This window comes from Nelusetta ayraudi, unplaced genomic scaffold, assembly GCF_046127955.1.
Source record: "Nelusetta ayraudi isolate G7.1 ecotype Tasmania unplaced genomic scaffold, CSIRO-AGI_Nayr_v1 ptg000061l, whole genome shotgun sequence".
In the NCBI taxonomy this organism is placed as follows: Eukaryota; Metazoa; Chordata; class Actinopteri; order Tetraodontiformes; family Monacanthidae; genus Nelusetta; species Nelusetta ayraudi.
The window spans coordinates 630,001-648,882 of record NW_027466111.1 but is presented as its reverse complement, the minus strand read 5'-3'; the positions used below and the strand labels follow the sequence as shown (position 1 = coordinate 648,882).

Sequence of the window (18,882 nt, the reverse complement as noted above, 5' to 3'; positions counted from 1 at the left end):
TTTTCCTCCAGTGATTTAAGCTTCTTCTTCTTCTTCTTCTCAATGGAAAATCCTAACATCACTTTTTAGGCGTCAGTTTCAAACCAAATCTGCGGCCTGCCTGAAAGTTTCTCCTGGCGCCAGTCTGAACACTTCAAAGGACTCACAGTGCACGAGTTGCACTTGTATTCAAATAACAGCGCCAATAAAGGTTTTTCCATTTTCCAACTTTGCGTTTGACTGATGTCGCCCCCTGCAGGCACTCGCGGGAACAAGCGAGCCAAACTCCTTGTGTACAGACAGAGCATCTTTAGCACCGTCACCACGTGGTGTTGAGGGACTGACGGTCTGTTTTCAAACCGACACAACCGACTCAACGAGAGAGCGAACGTGTCGACACGCTGCAGCAATAAACACAGCAGCCGTCACCAGCAATCATCTTTTAATAGTCTACTGCAATACAGTCCTCCAGAAGTACTACGCATGACATTTACAACAACCATTGAAGTTTTATAGCATTATTATCATTACATGGTTACTATGGGTACATTGCAACTGGCAAGTTATGAGACGAGCACAAATGGGATGACGTGACATTTAAATAATAAAAAAAAATAATAATGGGGGAAAAAAAAAGAAGAGCAAAATCATTCTTGACCAGAAGGAGGCGCTGTGCCGTGTTGCCGCAGTGTCCAGGTGCACATCACCAGGAAACATGGTGGGATGGAAGAAGAGTCGTCTCTCATTAGTGAAGGGACTCATTATCAATGTGAGTGGGTTGGTTCTACTGTAGCAGGGGGGGCGGAGCTTCAAACAGCACAGATCACGTGACTTTTCATTCAGTCTCCCCAAGACGCTTTCAAATGCTGCTCTTACCATAAAGTGCATTAATGCCACTGCAGTGCAAATTCACACACACACACACACACACACACACACACACACACACACACACACACACACACACACACACACACACACACACACGTAGGAATGGCAGTTGCTTGCTTGGATGCGGTGGTGAGGGTTTACACTGTAACCACAGCGGACTGGTTGGGACTGGGTGGGACTGGTTGGGACTGGGTGGGACTGGTTGGGACTGGTTGGGACTGGGTGGGACTGGGTGGGACTGGGTGGGACTGATTTTGTCTGAAAGTGTTGCGTACTCTGATACTTTGATTGTGCACCGTTTCCCTTCACTGCTCTGCATCTTTGGTCAATCCAAAAACTCATCCCAAGTAACGAGGTTACATCAAACCAAATAAGTGAATACAAACATTTGCTCACTCACCACCGTCATCAGCATCCTACAGGGGGCGTGTGTGAGCTGTGGCCCTCATGTGGGGTGAGTAGATCAGCTAAACTGGCAGGGGACTGCCAGGAACATCTTCAACACACTCAACACAAACTACTGAGTATTGTGTTCAAATTAAATTGAGAAGGTGGGAGGTTAAAATACACACGCACGCACGCACACGCACACGCACACACACACACACACACACAGACAGACAGACAGACACGCACACACACACACACAGTTGTTGTTATTTACAATGGAACTAGTTGGACTGGTTGGTTTGGTTGTACTGGTTGGACTAGTTGGATTGGTTGGCCTGATTGGACTGGTTGGTTTGGTTGAACTGGTTGAACTGGTTGGCCTGATTGGACTGGTTGGTTTGGTTGAACTGGTTGAACTGGTTGGCCTGGTTGGGATGGTTGGGATGGTTGGACTGGTTGGACTGGTTGGCCTGGTTGAACTGGTTGAACTGGTTGGCCTGATTGGCCTGATTGGACTGGTTGGTTTGGTTGAACTGGTTGGTTTGGTTGGCCTGGTTGAACTGGTTGAACTGGTTGGCCTGGTTGAACTGGTTGGGATGGTTGGACTGGTTGAACTGGTTGGTTTGGTTGGACTGGTTGGACTGGTTGGACTGGTTGGTTTGGTTGAACTGGTTGAACTGGTTGGCCTGATTGGTTTGGTTAGACTGGTTGGACTGGTTGAACTGGTTGGTTTGGTTGAACTGGTTGGCCTGATTGGACTGGTTGAACTGGTTGGTTTGGTTAGACTGGTTGGCCTGGTTGTTTCCTCCACTGACTGAGCATCAGATTCTGATCACTTGCATCGATCCCACACGGTGCAGCAACTCCAACACTCGGCTTCCCGCTACAACACCCACATCTCGTCTGAAATGGCGCTTTGTTGGATTGATGCTGAACTCAAATGTAGAACTGATGGAAGCAAACTGCACTTCCTGTCTGGCTCTCCAGCAGACTGCAGTTATCCAGACTGGAGATGGAGTGAAGGAGGACAGTCAGTGGGGGGGAAAAAACAAAAGATAAATAAAGATAAAAAACCTTCCTTCAGGCCCCCAAACAGGAATAACAGGCAGAATAACGCAGTTCAGGTTCCGGTCCAGCGAGCCACTCGGGACAGAACCGGGCCAAAACGACGAGTCGACCGTTTCCCACTTCAAAGTGAAATAAAGAAAAATCACATGTGACGTTGTTGTTGTTGTTGTGCATGACTTTAATGGTGTCTTACTGGCAGATGGTTTCACAGCTGTGGTCTTGACAGACAGAAGGTTCCTAACACGCACGTCCTTGTGCTGTTCAGTGCAGCTCCACTTCCACACAGCTACGGTTCGCATGCAGGCGGAGAGACGACCGGGGGGTTGGAGCGACGCCGAGTCGCTGCGTCAAAACACCAAAAAACTAAAAAGGTTGAATCTCATGAACCAGTGCGGTCATCATGCTAACGGACATGCTAACAACCCAGCGTCATCATCTCAGTGATATGGCTTTTTAAAAAGGGGGCTTCAGTGTCCCACAGTCGTCTGGAAAACAGGCTTTTGCAGCCTGATACATTGAATATTCTATCATCATAGCAACAACAAGAATAATAACAATAATAATAATAATAATAATAATAATAATATTCTTTGCTTCTGAAAATTGAAAATTGATTTCTCTTCCATTTGGTGTTGAGTCTAACGGTGGACGAGGTGGCAGGCAGGCAGGAGGGCAGGCAGGTGTCTGGTTAGCGTCACACTGGACAGGAGACGTTGGCACGTGATGACGGGGCGTTGGAGGAGAGTCGGGACAATGACGGAGGTCACTGAGGGCTGCGGTGACGGAGGGGCGACAGGTGGCCTGGACGGCCCAGCAGGCTGAGGACCACAGGTCTTCAGCTCTGGGCCGTCAGTCGCTGCTCTGTCAGTGACGCCTGGTGGGACACCGTCTTGTTATCATGAGCCCGTAGTTTGGAAACTACGCTGATGAACTCCAGACTCTGGATTTCTTTGTGTAGAGGTTCTACAGAGACAGCAGGAGAGGGGGGGGGGTGGTTGGTCAAAGTGGTTGCTACTCACACAACATGAAGAGTGTGTGTTGTTGAGTGTCTGACCTGAACTCATCAGTGAACACAGCAGGACCATGGAGTTGTACTTGATCTCAGGTGCACTTCTCTCGTCCACCAGCAGGGTGTGAAGCACCGACACCAGATTGGCCCCAACAAAGTCCTTCTCAGCTGCAACTGCACAACCAGGAGGGAAACATTTCACATTAGTGTGTGTGTGTGTGTGTGTGTGTGTGTGTGTGTGTGTGTGTGTGTGTGTGTGTGTGTGTGTGTGTGTGTGTGTGTGCAGCAGGCTGAGCAGTGCAGGTGGTTCTGATGCTGGAGGTCATTGTTTGACTGATGCTTGTTTGATTCAGCCTCTGTCTGATTCACTGAATCAAATGTCACTCACAGCCACTATAATGATGATGATGATGATGATGGTGGTGAGGATTGTGGTGGTGGTGGTGGTGGTGGTGATGGTGGTGGTGGTGATGGTGGTGAAGGTGATGGTGGTGATGGTGGTGAAGGTGATGGTGGTGGTGAAGGTGGTGGTGATGGTGATGGTGATGGTGGTGAAGGTGATGGTGGTGGTGAAGGTGATGGTGGTGGTGATGGTGGTGATGGTGATGGTGGTGGTGAAGGTGATGGTGGTGGTGATGGTGGTGATGGTGGTGATGGTGGTGATGGTGGTGGTGATAGTGGTGGTGAAGGTGATGGTGGTGGTGATGGTGGTGGTGATGGTGGTGATGGTGATGGTGGTGGTGAAGGTGATGGTGGTGATGGTGGTGGTGAAGGTGATGGTGGTGGTGATGGTGGTGGTGATGGTGATGGTGGTGGTGAAGGTGATGGTGATGGTGATGGTGGTGGTGATGGTGATGGTAGTGGTGGTGAAGGTGATGGAGGTGATGGAGGTGATGGTGGTGATGGTGATGGAGGTGATGGTGGTGAAGGTGGTGATGGTGGTTTTATGCAAGTGTTTTGTGTGAAGCTCTCACCCAAGTCCAGCCCTCCAATGAGTCCCAGAGCCACCAGCGCTTCGTTCTGCATGATCATGTGCTCACTGGTTGCCATGGTGACCAGGTGCTTGACGCCTCCATGCTGGATGACTGTTTGAATGACCTCCTGCAACACAGAGACACAGCAGGTCAGGCAAACCCTGACTCCAGGAGGAAAAGACGGACATGAAAAACTTAGCAGATGAGTTCGAAGCAGCAGGTCAACACAAACTGTCTGACAATCACAACATCCACGTTGACCTCTGACCTTGGACTTGCTGTGGCGAATCAGAGCTGAGAGCAGCCTGTTGGACTCGCCCATCACTCCCGCGTGCTCTTTGGCCTGGCACCACTCCACCAGCCGCTGCACCAGCTTCCCATTGGTCCCCAGCTGCTTGGCGGCCTCGTCTGGGGCCACACACACACACACACACACACACACACACACACACACACACACGGTTGATTTACATTTGGGGGAGGAGTTATGAACACAGGATGAGGAGGTGGATTTTTTTGATTGTCTGTATAAAACCCAGTGTGATCGTCTACCTTGTGTATCGATGAGCATTCGTAACGTCCCCAGCAGTTTGAACTGAACTGGAGGCATTTCTGAATGCAGAAACTTTAAGACCACGTCTGCCACTCCGGCTGCCAGCATCTTGGATTTGTTCACCACTGCTCAGAGAAAAACAAGCGACCAAAGCAAGGCAAGTTCAGATGTTATCACAGAAAACAAAGAAAACAGAAACTCAAAAGCCAAAACAGTGTTTTAAAAAAAAAACCCAGATGGGATGAGCCCGGTGTTCACTGCCTGGCCCCAAAGTCCTAGGTGCTGTTTTCTAAAGTCTGCTGAGATGTTTCCAAATCAAGATGAGGCTGTGAATGCAATAACAAGGGGATCCTCCAGGGTGAACGACTTCAGTGTGGTCAGCCTGCTGGCTTTCACTGGACAGCAGTGGGGCCGACCTCAACTCACACACACATTAAGCACAACAACCTTGACGAAGACTGTTCCAGGAAGTTTCTCAATAGAACCTGTTTGTGTGTGTGTGTGTGTGTGTGTGTGTGTGTATATATATATATATGGAGAGAGAGAGAGAGAGATGTATAATTATCACTAATGGTCACTAAAATGTCTTTAAGATCACACTGTCTAATATTCAATTTTTATAAAATATTAGTTGCAATTTTTTTTGTCAAGCAGAGCTTGTGCTTGTGTGTGTGTGTGTCTGTGTGTGTGTGCGTGTGTACACTGTCATGGCTTGCATCCATGAAATATTGTCAGGCCATTATAATCAGGAGGACCGCCTGTTGTCGGCCGCCTGTTGTCGGCCGCCTGTTGCCGGCCGCCTGTTGCTCACCCGGTATGGCGAGGTTCCGCAGGGCGCTCAGTGCAGCGTGTTGAACCGTCACATTTCCTTCCTCAACGTGACGGTCCAGCAGCTCCAGAAGCTTCTGCACGATGCCAGTGTCCACCATGTGGATGCAGTTCCCATCTGAATACACACATCAGTCCCGTTGGAAGTTCAATCACACTGCGCTAAAGGCTACTCAAACACAGAGACATCTTTATTTGAGGGACAACAAGCAGCGATTTGGAAGAGTGGATGGAAGCTCACCGTTCCGAGCAAAGTTAGCGATGGCCAGAGCTCCGGCCAGCTGCAGCTGGTGGTTCCGGGACGGAATCCAGGACAAGACCCTCTGGAAGACGTTGCCTTTCCCCCCTTCAAACAGCTTCTGCATCGACTCGTCTACAAGCAGACAGGAAAGACCACCGAGGCTCAGACTGATTTTAGTCCACGGAGTTTATCAACCAAATCATTTCTATACGTCCCTCAAGTGTTGACTGGCCACAGCCTTGAATTGACAAACACACATAATAGCACAGCACAGCACGCAGTGCTGCCAATCAGTGACAAGGATGTCGGTAGACAGAATGGCTTTTGAAAACACTGACTGAAAACTATTACACTGACATGGCCCAACTTGGCCTCTGTGACAGTTTAACCTGTGATCCTCCTATAATACTTTAGGAAATGACCAACTAGTCCAGGTATGGGCAAACTATGGCCCGGGGCCCATATGCAGCCCATTAAGCTTTTTAATCCAGCCCGCTGAACTTGAAGAAATGATGTTAACAGTCAGTCAGTCATCAAACAGCTGCATCTCCTCCAGGTTGCAGTGTTTGCAGAGTCATTTCGATAAAGAGCTCAACAGGGGTGGTTCTGGATGGTTCTAGATGGCCCTGGGTGGTTCTAGGTGGTTCTGGATGGTTCTAGAATCTCAAACCATCCCAAAGATAGCTCTTCGAACCATCTAGAATCTAGATGGTTCGAAGAGCTAAACACCCTAGTGGTTCTGGATGGTTCTGGAAGGTTCTGGATGGTTCTAAGAGCTAAACACCCTGGTGGGGCTTCAAAGACGCTGATTTGGTTGCAACTTTGCTTTGCTTCATTTTCCATTGACATTCCAGCAACATGTTTTCTCCATAATATCCCAGGATAGATTGTTTCCTCCTATGAGGAGGCCCACCAGAACACTCCATCCATCTGCTGCTGCTCCGCTACCCCCCTCTGTCTCACTGTAGAAGCCACTGTGGCCCCACCAGTCACACAGTTAGAGCTAGTGTCAAATGTAAACAGGGAGCTCAGACTCAGGCCACTTGTGAGTCCAGATGAAACGGGTCCAGCCCAGACCTTCTCACGCTGAGCTTCTTGCTTCCAAACGTCGCCACCTACTGGCTCTCAGTCGTGAACAGCGACGTCTCCTCACTCACCTCCAAGCAGCAGGAGGACCATGAGGTCCGAGGCCGTCTTCAGCTGGACCACGTCCTCCTCGCTCTCTCCATCCACAGTCTTGGTCACGACCTCCAGCAGGCACTCCACCAAGCCGGCCTCCACCAGCTGGAGCTTGATCACGTCTGGGTGCAGGAGGACATGGCCACAGGACAGGACTTATCAAATGAATGATGGTCTTTGTCAATAATTAATCACAATTAATCAGAATTAATCGCATATCAATATGTGAGTTGGCAACAGAGGTGAGTATTTTCTGACAACTTTTTTCTTCTACTCCGTACATTTGTACACAGATATCTATATGTTAGAAAAAAATATGCCTTTTGCTTTGGTGTCTAAAAGTCTTTAAAATAATTAAAAAAAAAATAATAATACAGGTTGAGTGTGAAGAAAGCCCATAGGTCGTTACAAGGTTAAAAAAAACAAAAAACAGATTGTTTTGTTGTGTTGTGTTCCCCCCAGACCAAAACAATCATATTACCATTTTCTGCAAGTGGTGCCAGAACCTCAAAAATCATCTCTTTCTTCTCATGTTCTGTCTGCTTCTGAAAGAGACGCACCAGCTCGTCCGCAATGCTGGTTGAAGCAAACTCCTCTTTACTGGATTCTGAAAGACACCAGAGGAGAAGAACAAGGTGCGTCTTGAAAGCACAGAACCAGTCTTCTCTTGGTGAGCAGACAGCAGTGAGACAACAGAGTTCTGACGCCGATCATTGGAGGTATTTGTGCATCTTCAACTGTTTGTTTTTTTGTGAGTTAGCGCTTTACAAATAAGAGCCGATTGACTGATTGTTCTTCTGAGGGCAGTGTGAATCTTTTTCTGGATCCACTGCTGCATTTCTCACTACTGATCTTCTAGTCTGCAGCGGTAGGAAGTCTGAAGGCGCTGAAGACGACGGGAGGAACCTTAACATCCTCTGTTTTAGGAAATACAAGCGGACGATAGCATATTTTTGGGCCAACACAGCGACACAAGCAATGCAGAGAGCCGGGCGGAGATCATTGTTTGTTTGAAGGTTGTACCCACCAAGCTCTGCTAAATTCCCAAAGGCAATAAGACACATTTCAGTCAGGGCTGTGTTGTGTGAGTGGATGCCCAGGAGCTTCACCAGGACTGGGATCACACCCATACTGATCAGCTGGGCCTGTAAGGAATCTGCAAAACACAAAGAGACACAAATCAAAGGTAGACAAACATGAGCCACACCTGACTGCTGCCCACTTGGTTACACACAGTGCAGCGTCCGGCCTTCTTGGAGAGGTGCATGATGGGCCTCTGACTCGGGACTCCAACACTCACTTGGGCAACAACAGTGGAGGGACTGGTGTGACTGGTGTGACTGGTGCTGTGTCTCAATTCAGGGTCTGCACCCTTCAGACCGAGCGTCCTCCGTCTGAAGGAAGCGTCCTCCAAGGACCCGGCCTAGAAGGACCGACCCAAACCCCGCCTCCCCGGTAACCACCCGGGACGGTCTAGCCTTGGGCGTATTTCCTGGTTGTGTCACCGCCGTTCCCTCCTGAAGTGACGTTTTCATAGCATCAAGCTAACCATTGGTTCACCATCTAACGATGGCGTTGAATGTTGAAATAAGTAAAAAAATTTATGTGAAATTTCAATACTTCAATTTAAACGTGGTGTCTTTGCCAGTAGATGGCGCTAATTTCAGCCGACTTCCCAGGATCCCAGGATGCTTTGCAGCAGCACGCAAAGCATCCTGGGATACAGAAGGAGGTGAAGGATGGTAGCGGTGCAGCCTTGGTGCTAACAGTAGGGTGCATTTGGAGCGTCCTAAGGACTTCTGGGAAGTGGGAGGAGCCTTCCCGCAGTGCTGTGACGCAACTTCCTTTCAAAATGCAGCCTTGGAAGGATGCAGAGCCTGAACTGAGACACAGCATGGGAGGAACGGCCTCCTTGATGTGAACCCGGGCAGGGTTCTGTTGTTAGACCGGGCTGGTGAAGGTGGTTTGAGGTGAGAGGCAGAATGGACCAGCACAAGAAAAGCAGAAAAGGAAAAAAATCACCGTCAAACATAATGTAAAAGGAGTTATGATGAAAAAGGTAAAAGCCAGTAGATTTACACTGCATAGTCCCAGTGTGACCAGTTCACACTGCACATCACACACTCCACCACCAGGGCCAGAAGGCAGCAACCATCACCAGCAGCAGTGCAGTAAAGTACCCCAGGATTTAGTCTTCTCATCGTGTCTCATTATCAAGAAGCAATCACATCGTTTCCATTCATGTGTGTGCCTGCGATGCAGCCAAACCTCATGAAACAATCCAAAACAATGACGCGGCAGATATTTAACCTCTGGCGGGCTGCAGGGTCGTCAGCACCACACCCCCTTTCACAGATGTTCCACCCCTTCCTCATGGAACAGGGTTCCTTCCTCTTGGCTGCTGTCCTTCCTCCACCACTATGAGCAGGAACTCGCCTCCTCTGCCTCCTCTCCCAGCTCCTTCACGGTTCTCTGGAGAACCATGGATGTCACTGTGTGACTCCAGCTGGACGGCTGACTGGCTAACACCTGTCCTCCCTCCTCCACAGGCCAGAAGCCGGCCTTCTAGCCTGCGTCTTGCCACTCTTCTGCCCACTAGGTGCACCCAGAAGATGGTGAGTTCCATCATCAGCCAGCACCAGGAGGCAAAGTGAACTTCCAGGCCATACATCCATCCATACACACTGCATCCAGTTTCAATACCCACTTGTTCCTGCACTCAGGGTGCTGGGGGTCTGCTGGAGCCTCTGGGTGAGGGCAGGGCGACACCCTGGACCGGTGGACACTTCATTAGGGCCTCATGGAGACACACAACCCTTCACTCTCTCTCACACACACACACACACACACACACACACACACACACACACACACACACACACACACACACACACACACACACACACACACACACCTACTGACAACTTAGAGTTTCCAATTCACCTGACATGCATGTGTTTGGAGCCTGGGAGGAAGCTGGAGAACCCAGCAGACACATGGAGAACCTGGACAACCCAGCAGACACATGGAGAACCTGGAGAACCCAGCAGACACATGGAGAACCTGGAGAACCCAGCAGACACATGGAGAACCTGGAGAACCCAGCAGACACATGGAGAACCCACACACTCCGCACAGAAGGAGCCCAGGCCCTGAATCGAACCCACAGCCTTCTTGCTGTGAGGCGCCTGCGTCACTGTGTCGCCCACTTCCAGGCCAGATGTGTGAACGTTATGCAAAAGAAAAATGATCGGCGCTTGGAGAAACTCGTCAAGAAATAAGCATGGACTCTGGACGACCCTGCGTGACCTCAGCAGATACATCACGCAGGACATCCAACAGCCTCCATCCAACTACCAGGACCCTCCGTCCTTTGACGACCCCTGTCTGTGTGTGTGTGTGTGTGTGTGTGTGTGTGTGTGTGTGTGTGTGTGACACCTAGGCTATATAATCCATTATGAATGATCAATTCTTTCCAGTTACTTTGTTACATATTTCATACCCATATATTACATTAATGTGAAGTGCAACAGGAACCCTCGCTAGCACCACTTTCCCTCTGTGCGTCTGGGTCGTCCCTGCCTGCAGTACCACTGGGCTCCACTAGAGATGCACCGCACACTTATCCAGGCGGGATGGAAAGTAGCTCCAAGCAACCGCGCACGGTTCCCACAAGGTCTCCAAAGTTCAGGTACTTTGTTTCAATGAATGATACACGCCGGCACAACTCAACGAAGTACGCTAAGTGTTGAGAATCAATTTTAGAGCACAAAGATCTGGCACAGGCAGTATTGAGATATTGATCAGTATTGATCCAAAGATGACGACTTTGGATAAACGTTGATTGAAGAAGCAAACTGAAGCAAGTGCTGAAGGGGTGGCAACTGAATAAACACAAGAGCTGCAGGAAACCAAGAAAGGAGGCAAAGTGGGTCAAGTACAGGTGGAACAAGAGGGTGCAGATGCACTGGTTTGAAAGAAGGAAGCATACGAGATCAAACAGGAAGTTCACCTGCTTCCCAGTGGAGACACTCTGCTAGGAATGGCTTCACATTAATGTGGACATTAAAAACTATCTTGTAAGGCTACATAAATATGTATGTGTGTGTACATATATATATATACATATTTATACACATACATGTCTATACATATATACATGTATGACATCAATGTATGGCTACATTTTGCTGTTACAATCAGCAGTTTTTCATTGTCTTGCTGCTGTCTGCTGTCCTCCTACTGTACAGTGTAAAGTGTAAATTGTTGCAATGTGCAAGAGTGTAAAGCTGGAAGGCAAAAGACAGCAACCAGCAGCAGCAGGGTTGAAAGGTCAAGGCGAGGGGTTAGCCAAAGGCAGAAAAGGCGCGAGATGATCCACCGTTGTCTGTGTGTGGTGAGGAGACGAGCACCTCGGCCGCTTGTTGACAGGACTCAAGGTTATTGCGGGGGAAGATGGTAATTACCATTATCATTGCTATAGTTCATCAGCAAGCCACATAAGACAGTCAAGAGCTTCTCATTTTCCGGCTCAGTGTTTTGGAAGAGGGACTTAATGAGCTCTGCTACTATCTGAGCCCCTCCTGCCAGGTCAACAGCGCTCCTGCCCTCATCTGAAAAACAGAGGCCAGAAAAAAAAACATCAACCACAAAGGAAAAATAAATAAATGAATGAATTCATGAATGAATGAATAAATAAATAAAAAAAAGTGAACTTAAACACACATTCCAATGTATAACAATACACAGTACACAGTCAAGTCAAAGTAATGTTATAAAGTGAGTTCTTTACAATGTTTGACTGCAGTCCAAGTGTCTCTTACACCTCTCTGTTACTACTGCGTTATTACTACGTTATAGCTACGTTATAGCTACGCTATTACTCCGCTAGATGCTACTACAGCCATCACAGGGGAAGGGCAACGTTTTTTTTTTAGTCCATTGTGAAAACTTTGTTGTGACACAGACAAAAAAAATTTCTGACAAAAAAATTAAAAGAAAATACATTCTTTCAGGTTTTCAATTTTTTTGTTTGGGTGTTTTTAAATTTTCTTTACAATGTGAATGTAAACAGATCAATAATAAAAAACTAATATTCCTGTCAAACACAGGACAAGTACTCTAACAACTAATTAAAACAAAAGAGCTAGCACAGTCACATGATCTCTGGCACGAGATCAATACGTTGCACATTTCAATGCAATACAAAAATCCCCAATTCAATACGACACAATTTACAACTCCATCAGTCAGATTCAACAAAGTGCTGTATGATAATATGTATTCGTACAATCAATCAATCAATCAATTCCTGTCGACAGTGCTAAATCACAGCCAAAGGTCTCAAAGCTCTTTGTCCAATCAGGAGGAAGCCAACTGAACCCAGTGCGACACGATGCAGACTTGTGACTTCAACTCTTCAACGAGTTCATTGATTTACTCATCAAATGAAATTAAGCTCTATTGTTTTCCACAAGTTCCTTCAATATGTCACTGTAAACATTTAGCACTGGCTAGCACGCTCTGCTAGCTGAGGTCAGCAACTCAACCAGAGCCTCCAGGCAGACTTCCTGTCTGCCGTGTGCTGCATGTTCAGCCAATCAGCTCCCGGTTAGAGACGGCCTCCTGAGACGGACCCCAGTGGTCCTCAACTGGAGGAGTCTCAGGACCCTCAGAATATTCCACAAGATATCAAAACGCTCGCTGGCCCGCTTCCTACCACGTCTCGTCAACAAATGAATGGAATTACTGAATCGAAATGCTGAGCAAAATGAATGCTCAACATTTTCTCTGGAAACAAAACGGATTGGAAAATATTATATTTTCAAATCCATTTCAAACTGCCAATCAAAACATTTCCGTGACCCCCTATTGGGGTCGCGAGCCGCCTGTTGGGAAACGCTGCCCTAACCCTTCCCAAGAACTCATGCACTGTCCATCCACTGCACACGCCAAGATCACACGGCTCGTCTCCATGTTGAGTCACGCGTGTCAGATGAAAAGCAGCTGGTGAGGCAGAGGGAGAGAACAGGAAGAGGAAGATGAGTGGGACCAGAGAGTGAGTGATGGAGAGCAGAGGGAGAGGAAAGGGTGGGAATGTTGTTGTCTTCTCTCACTCTTCAACCTGTTTCAAACCTTTCTTTTTCCCTCTTTTTTTTTAAAAAAAAAATCTAATTTTCCCTGTTGTTGTTTTTTCATTTCTCTCCTTCTCGTGTATTTGAACTCATTTTCTTTGGAAATGACCACAATCAAATTCAAATTCAAATTCTGAGTCCAAAGACTGACTCACATATTTTCCAGTAGGGTGAAAATGTTTTTAGTGCCTCGTCCTCACAGTTTCAGTCTTCTTCCTGCGTGTACGGTGCTTTGCTCTCCTCAATGGTTTATGTATCTCATTTTGTTTTCTTTCTTCTTTAGTTTTATTTTTGTTTGTTTGATTTGTTTGTTTTCAGGCGCTGCCATTGTGGCCAGAAAGACGCTGAACTGAGGAGGACGTCCACTGAAGTGTGGAGAAGAAGGTCAGGAGACAGAGATCCAGCTGGAGGTCCAGAGGTCCAGCTGGAGGTCCAGTGGTCCAGCTGGAGGTCCAGTGGTCCAGCTGGAGGTGAGGAAGCAGCAGCAGAAAGCAGATGGAGGAAGAGTGAAGCGAGATGGAGCGACTCTGCTGATGTGGTGATGAGGGTCTCAACCTCACATACATGTTTGATCAACACCACCAAACCACTGCGGACATGAACCAGCTTCTCACAAAGCATCATGGGAACTGAGGCCAGCCGTCACCACACAGTGCACCAGTGAGGTCAACTGTCAGACCTCAGTCCACCTGCTCATCACATGGTCTCATCAGTCACACCCCTGACTTCTGACATGAACCTACTGCTTTGATAGAGGACCAACCTAACTAACTAACTAATCAACTAACTAACTAACCAACCAACCAACTACTGAACCAACTAACTAACTAATCAACTAACTAACCAAGCAACTAACCAACCAACCAACCAACCAACGAATAAACTAACTAACTAACCAACTACCCAACCAACTAACTAACAAACCAACTAACAAACCAACCAACCAACCAACTAACTAATCAACTAACTAAATAACCAACCAACCAGCTAACTAAATAACTAACTGGTTAACTAACTAACTAACCAACCAATCAACCAACTAACTAACTAACTAACTAACTAACCAACCAACTAACCAATCAACTAACTAAATAACAACCAACCAGCTAACTAACTAACCAACCAACCAACCAACCGACTGACTAACCAACTAACCAGTTAACTAACTAACTAACCAACCAATCTACCAACTAACTAACTAACTAACTATCCTCCATGGTCTGGAAATCCATTTAAAAAAAATAGATGACATAACAATGTGATTTCCGCCGGCATAGTGTGAGCTACTAGTGAGACAAATATGTATGCAACACTTGGCTGCTACTGACATGTACACAATATTAACATGTACACATTATGTCAATCAGTAGCAACCGAGAAGGCAAACAAATCTTCCCAATGCGGCACAATACCAGTAACAATACTCCAAGCAATACTCCAAGCAATACTCCAAGCAATACTCCAGCAATAAAGAGTTAATAAAGAAAGTGAAGTACTCCTCATTGTGCAGCATTCACCCCCTAGTGGACAGCGCCTGTAACTAAGCTCCTGTGACTATTTGCTACATGTACATCCTTTGCTGCTCAAAACACGGCGTGTGTGTACATCATGTATGTGTATGTGTAAGTGTGAATGCCTTTATGCGCAGTCATATGTGTGCGTACTTGGTATTTGAGTGTGCAGGTACTTTTATGAAACATTTTGTGCAAATATAAACCCAGGTAGATCTCAAATGATGTCACCGTGCCCCCAGAACCACAGCTGGTAAAGTTCAGGACCAGGACCAGGCCCAGCCCACCTCCCTTTAGCTTCTGGACCAGAACCACCTCCTCACCCCCTGGGACTGGACTGGTGGGATTGGTGTGGACTGCCTGTATGAGGACGGTGTGCTTGAGGTTGTGGGTCATGTATGAGAGTTCCATCTATTGCCACCATATGACACAAAGTGGCAAAGCCCAAGCCTTGTGTTTTAATCCTGGTGACATCTTAAGGAACCTGCTAGTTTCTATGAACAAATGTCAACCTAGAACAGAGTGTCTGCGTATGTATGCAGTGTCAGTGAGTGACGGTGGGACGTCTCTCCGTTCACCAAGCAACCCTGACCCATGACGTTGGAACCTGAGCCTTGACGAGAAAGCAAAGGGCCAACGAGGCGCAGAGGCAGAGGAGACTCACGGCTGTCGTAGCAGATGTTGCCCAGCGCTCGGCCGGTCTGCAGTAGGACCTCCTGGTCGCTGGAGTTGAGGAGCTGGATGAGTGGAGGGATGAGGCCGGCTTCCACGCAGGGGGTCCGCATGAACTCTGGAGGAGGGAGAGAGGGAGGTCAACACAAGGGGCACAAAACCTTTGATTGTTAGCGTTAACCTAACCCTGACCCTAACCAGGCTATTAGCTAGCGTGCTAACACTGTGGCGCTGGCCACGTGTCCAGGGTGCCTCAACCTATGACAGCTGGGAGAGGCTCCAGCAGACCCCCAAGACCCTGAAGCACCGGGAGCAGCAGGATTGACCGAGTGGTGGGAGTTTGCTAGGAGATCTTCAGCCTCTTCTCAATGTTCTCACACAGCTGGAAAAGGGCAACAACAGGCTTGGCAAGGCTGCACTGGAGGAGGAGCTCCGCCTTACTACTGGGGTCGGAACCACCAGCAACACTGGGATTCAGAGTTTTGGTGACGGTCGACCAGGATTGTGTTGCTACATAGCAACACTGAAGTCCTCCAGTCTGCCGGTGAGGCGTTCAGGGCTTCTTCACTCCCTGACTTCATAGACCTCCTCTCTTCTGAGAACCATACCAGAGGATCCTGACCCAGGCCTGCTCTTCACCTTTGCATGCAGCAGCAGTGACCTACTGCAGTGACGAAGACTCAGTCCAGGAGGCACCTTAGCTGGCCCCTCTCCATGTGGAGGAGCAGCGGCTCAATCCAAGCTGCTTCCGGGTGACCCAGCTCCTCACGCTGACCCTGAGGGTGACCCAGCTCCTCACCCTGTTCCTCATGACCCAGTTCCTCACCCTGACCCTGAGGGTGACCCAGCTCCTCACCCTGACCCTGAGGGTGACCCAGCTCCTCACCCTGTCCCCAGCTCCTCACCCTGACCCTGAGGGTGACCCAGCTCCTCACCCTGTCCCCAGCTCCTCACCCTGACCCTGAGGGTGACCCAGCTCCTCACACTGACCCTGAGGGTGACCCAGCTCCTCACCCTGTTCCTCAGGGTGACCCAGCTCCTCAGCCTGAGCTCCTCACCCTGACCCTGAGGGTGACCCAGCTCCTCACGCTGACCCTGAGGGTGACCCAGCTCCTCACCCTGTCCCCAGCTCCTCACCCTGACCCTGAGGGTGACCCAGCTCCTCACCCTGTCCCCAGCTCCTCACCCTGACCCTGAGGTTGACCCAGCTCCTGTAGTATCAGTCAGATGTTCTTTGGAAAGGAGGAATCGGAAGCAGGAACTGCGGCAGTCCAGCAGGCCTCACCGTTTTTGGCCACTTCAGCGATGATGTTGGCTATTTTAGGGGTGCAAGAAGACTTTGGGTTGAGCAGCGCAAGAAGATCGTGAAGGATATTCATCTCCTGGATCTTCACGCTGGCCTCGGTGTCTGCAAGGGAAAAACACCAGCAGCCGTTTCAGCACCGCGACTTTCTCGCCCCATCGTGAGAAGAATCAGAGAATGTGAGAATTGTGATCGTTTCAAATCAGTGTCAATACCATTTGACTCAACACAACATGAGTGGGCAAGTCTTCACTTACTGTTGTTGGCGAGTGCTTTGAGCAGACAGTCCAGGCAGCCCTCCACACTGTCGGTGGTGCCGTCCGTGGACACCAGCTTCAGCTTCTCCAGAGCGTCACTGAGCTTGTCTGCAAACAGAGACCTTGTGACTGCCGTTTCACTTGCATGGAAAACACAATACAAAATGATCATTCTTCATTAGACCCTGTACTGCTCTAATGACAGTAATAATTACTACTTAGTAAAAAAAAAAAGAAAAAAAACAGTTTCTATTTACTCTGCAAAATGTCGGAGCTGATGGAGGGGAGGGAGCTGCCACCCCAGATCAATACTGATACTGATATACCTGTTAGATTCACACCGGCCTTTCTCATAATTTACCTTGAGTCTGAAGTGAAGTTCCCTGAGCAAGCACTTCAATCAACACAACCTAAGGACGAATAACTGTATGCAGTGTCCAAACACTGCTCAACAGTCATACCTTATTCATATTACTCTTACTGTCACTACTGCTGCTATGACTACTGCAATGTGCGAAAAAAAAAAAAAAATATATATATATATATATATATATTTTTTTTTTTTTTTTGGGGGGGGGGGTCTTATATTTTTTCTAATGATTGTGCTTGTGTGTGTGTGTGTGTATTATACATATATATATATATATATATATATATATATATATATATATATATATATATATATATATATATATATATATATATATTTATTTATTTTTTTATTTTATTTATTTGATTTAAGATTTTTAAGATTTCTTAAAGCTCACCCTGTCTAATACTGACAGGTATTTCGTTTGCATACTACCACTACTACCACTACTACTACTAATCAGAAACAACCAGCTGGGACATTTTCATCGCTAGCCATCGAGTCATTTTAAAAGCAGCAGCAGCAGCAGCAGCAGCAGCGCAGGTTGCTGGATCCTGTTGCATAAGCGCTTCAGAGGAAGAGGAGGGAGTGTCGCTCTCATCAGGACGATGTAGCGGACGGGGGTTTGCAATTACACTCAGCAACGACCTACGACCTCCTTGATCGATCAAGAGGACGGGGCAGAAGACTGCACTGGTGGAGGTGGAGGTGGAGGTGGAGGCACCTCGCCAGGTTTCCTGCTCGCTACATCAAATGGAGAAGAGCATGACTGGAGTGCTTCCTGCTGCTGCTGCTCCTCCTGCTCCTGCTCCTCCTCCTCCACCTCCTCCCCCACCACCCGAACGCAGCAGCTGGAACAGCACATTTGTGCACTGTGACTTCAATCACTTCGTCCACTGGAAGCATCGTCTCATCGGGAAGAAGAAACACAGCCCGACATGAAAGCAGCGGCTCGCGGCTTCCTCTCGAGAGGCTTCCTGCCAGCCATGACGAACAACAACAATAATAATAATAATAATAATAATAATAATAATAATAATAATAATAATAATAAAGCCTTAGCGAGATAAAATTGTACGCAAAATATTAATGGCTGAATGAATGAATGAATGAATTGCAGCAGCACAAAATGCGCGATGCTATTGGCTCAGAGGACTTGAAGCCAGCAGGCCGGTGGAGCCGCCGGCTGACTCACCCATCTCGGCAGGAGGTCGCCTCGGAAAATGAAGCCGTGCGACGTGATCGGCCTCCAACTAGCGCGCACCTCGCGACGTTCGCCCCCCCTCCCCTCTGAAACGAACCGCCCGCTGGGTGTCGGTGAGCGGCCGCGGCTAGCTGCTGGTGGAGCCGTGCTATCGGAAATAGCCTGGTTGGCTTGACGAGCAGCGGCGGCGGCGGCGGCGGTGACCGGATGTTGGAGCGAGTCGGGCGGTGCTGATGGTTTCTTCGCGCGGCCCTGGACGGCGAACACCGACCGAAGTGACACACTTTACTTCCGGTTGTGGTCCAAAAAGTCAGAATAC

General features: G+C 48.2%; 1 protein-coding gene across 2 annotated transcripts; it reads right to left on the bottom strand.

Moving 5' to 3' along the window:
• Positions 1 to 2,482: 2,482 nt before the first annotated feature.
• Positions 2,483 to 18,836, bottom strand: rap1gds1 (RAP1, GTP-GDP dissociation stimulator 1). Of its 2 annotated transcripts, XM_076040453.1 has the most exons (15): positions 18,555 to 18,836; positions 16,990 to 17,097; positions 16,715 to 16,837; positions 15,422 to 15,547; positions 11,579 to 11,725; positions 8,140 to 8,268; positions 7,594 to 7,719; positions 7,091 to 7,234; positions 5,934 to 6,065; positions 5,676 to 5,810; positions 4,864 to 4,989; positions 4,580 to 4,719; positions 4,312 to 4,438; positions 3,383 to 3,511; positions 2,483 to 3,291 (listed from the first exon to the last, which is right to left on the bottom strand). In XM_076040453.1, the coding sequence occupies exons 1-15, from the start codon at positions 18,556 to 18,558 to the stop codon at positions 3,164 to 3,166; spliced, it is 1,824 nt and encodes a 607-aa protein (XP_075896568.1). In that variant the 5' UTR covers positions 18,559 to 18,836; the 3' UTR covers positions 2,483 to 3,163. The 2 variants fall into 2 exon arrangements, with proteins under 2 accessions (XP_075896568.1, XP_075896569.1); XM_076040454.1 differs by lacking the exon at positions 11,579 to 11,725.
• Between the last annotated feature and the right edge of the window lie 46 nt (positions 18,837 to 18,882).

Coding starts and splice junctions, on each gene's coding strand:
- rap1gds1 (XM_076040453.1), bottom strand. Junction 11,726..15,421: donor CAACATCTGCTACGACAGCC/GTGAGTCTCCTC, acceptor TCTGTTTTTCAG/ATGAGGGCAGGAGCGCTGTT. Junction 5,811..5,933: donor CGCTAACTTTGCTCGGAACG/GTGAGCTTCCAT, acceptor GTGTGTATTCAG/ATGGGAACTGCATCCACATG.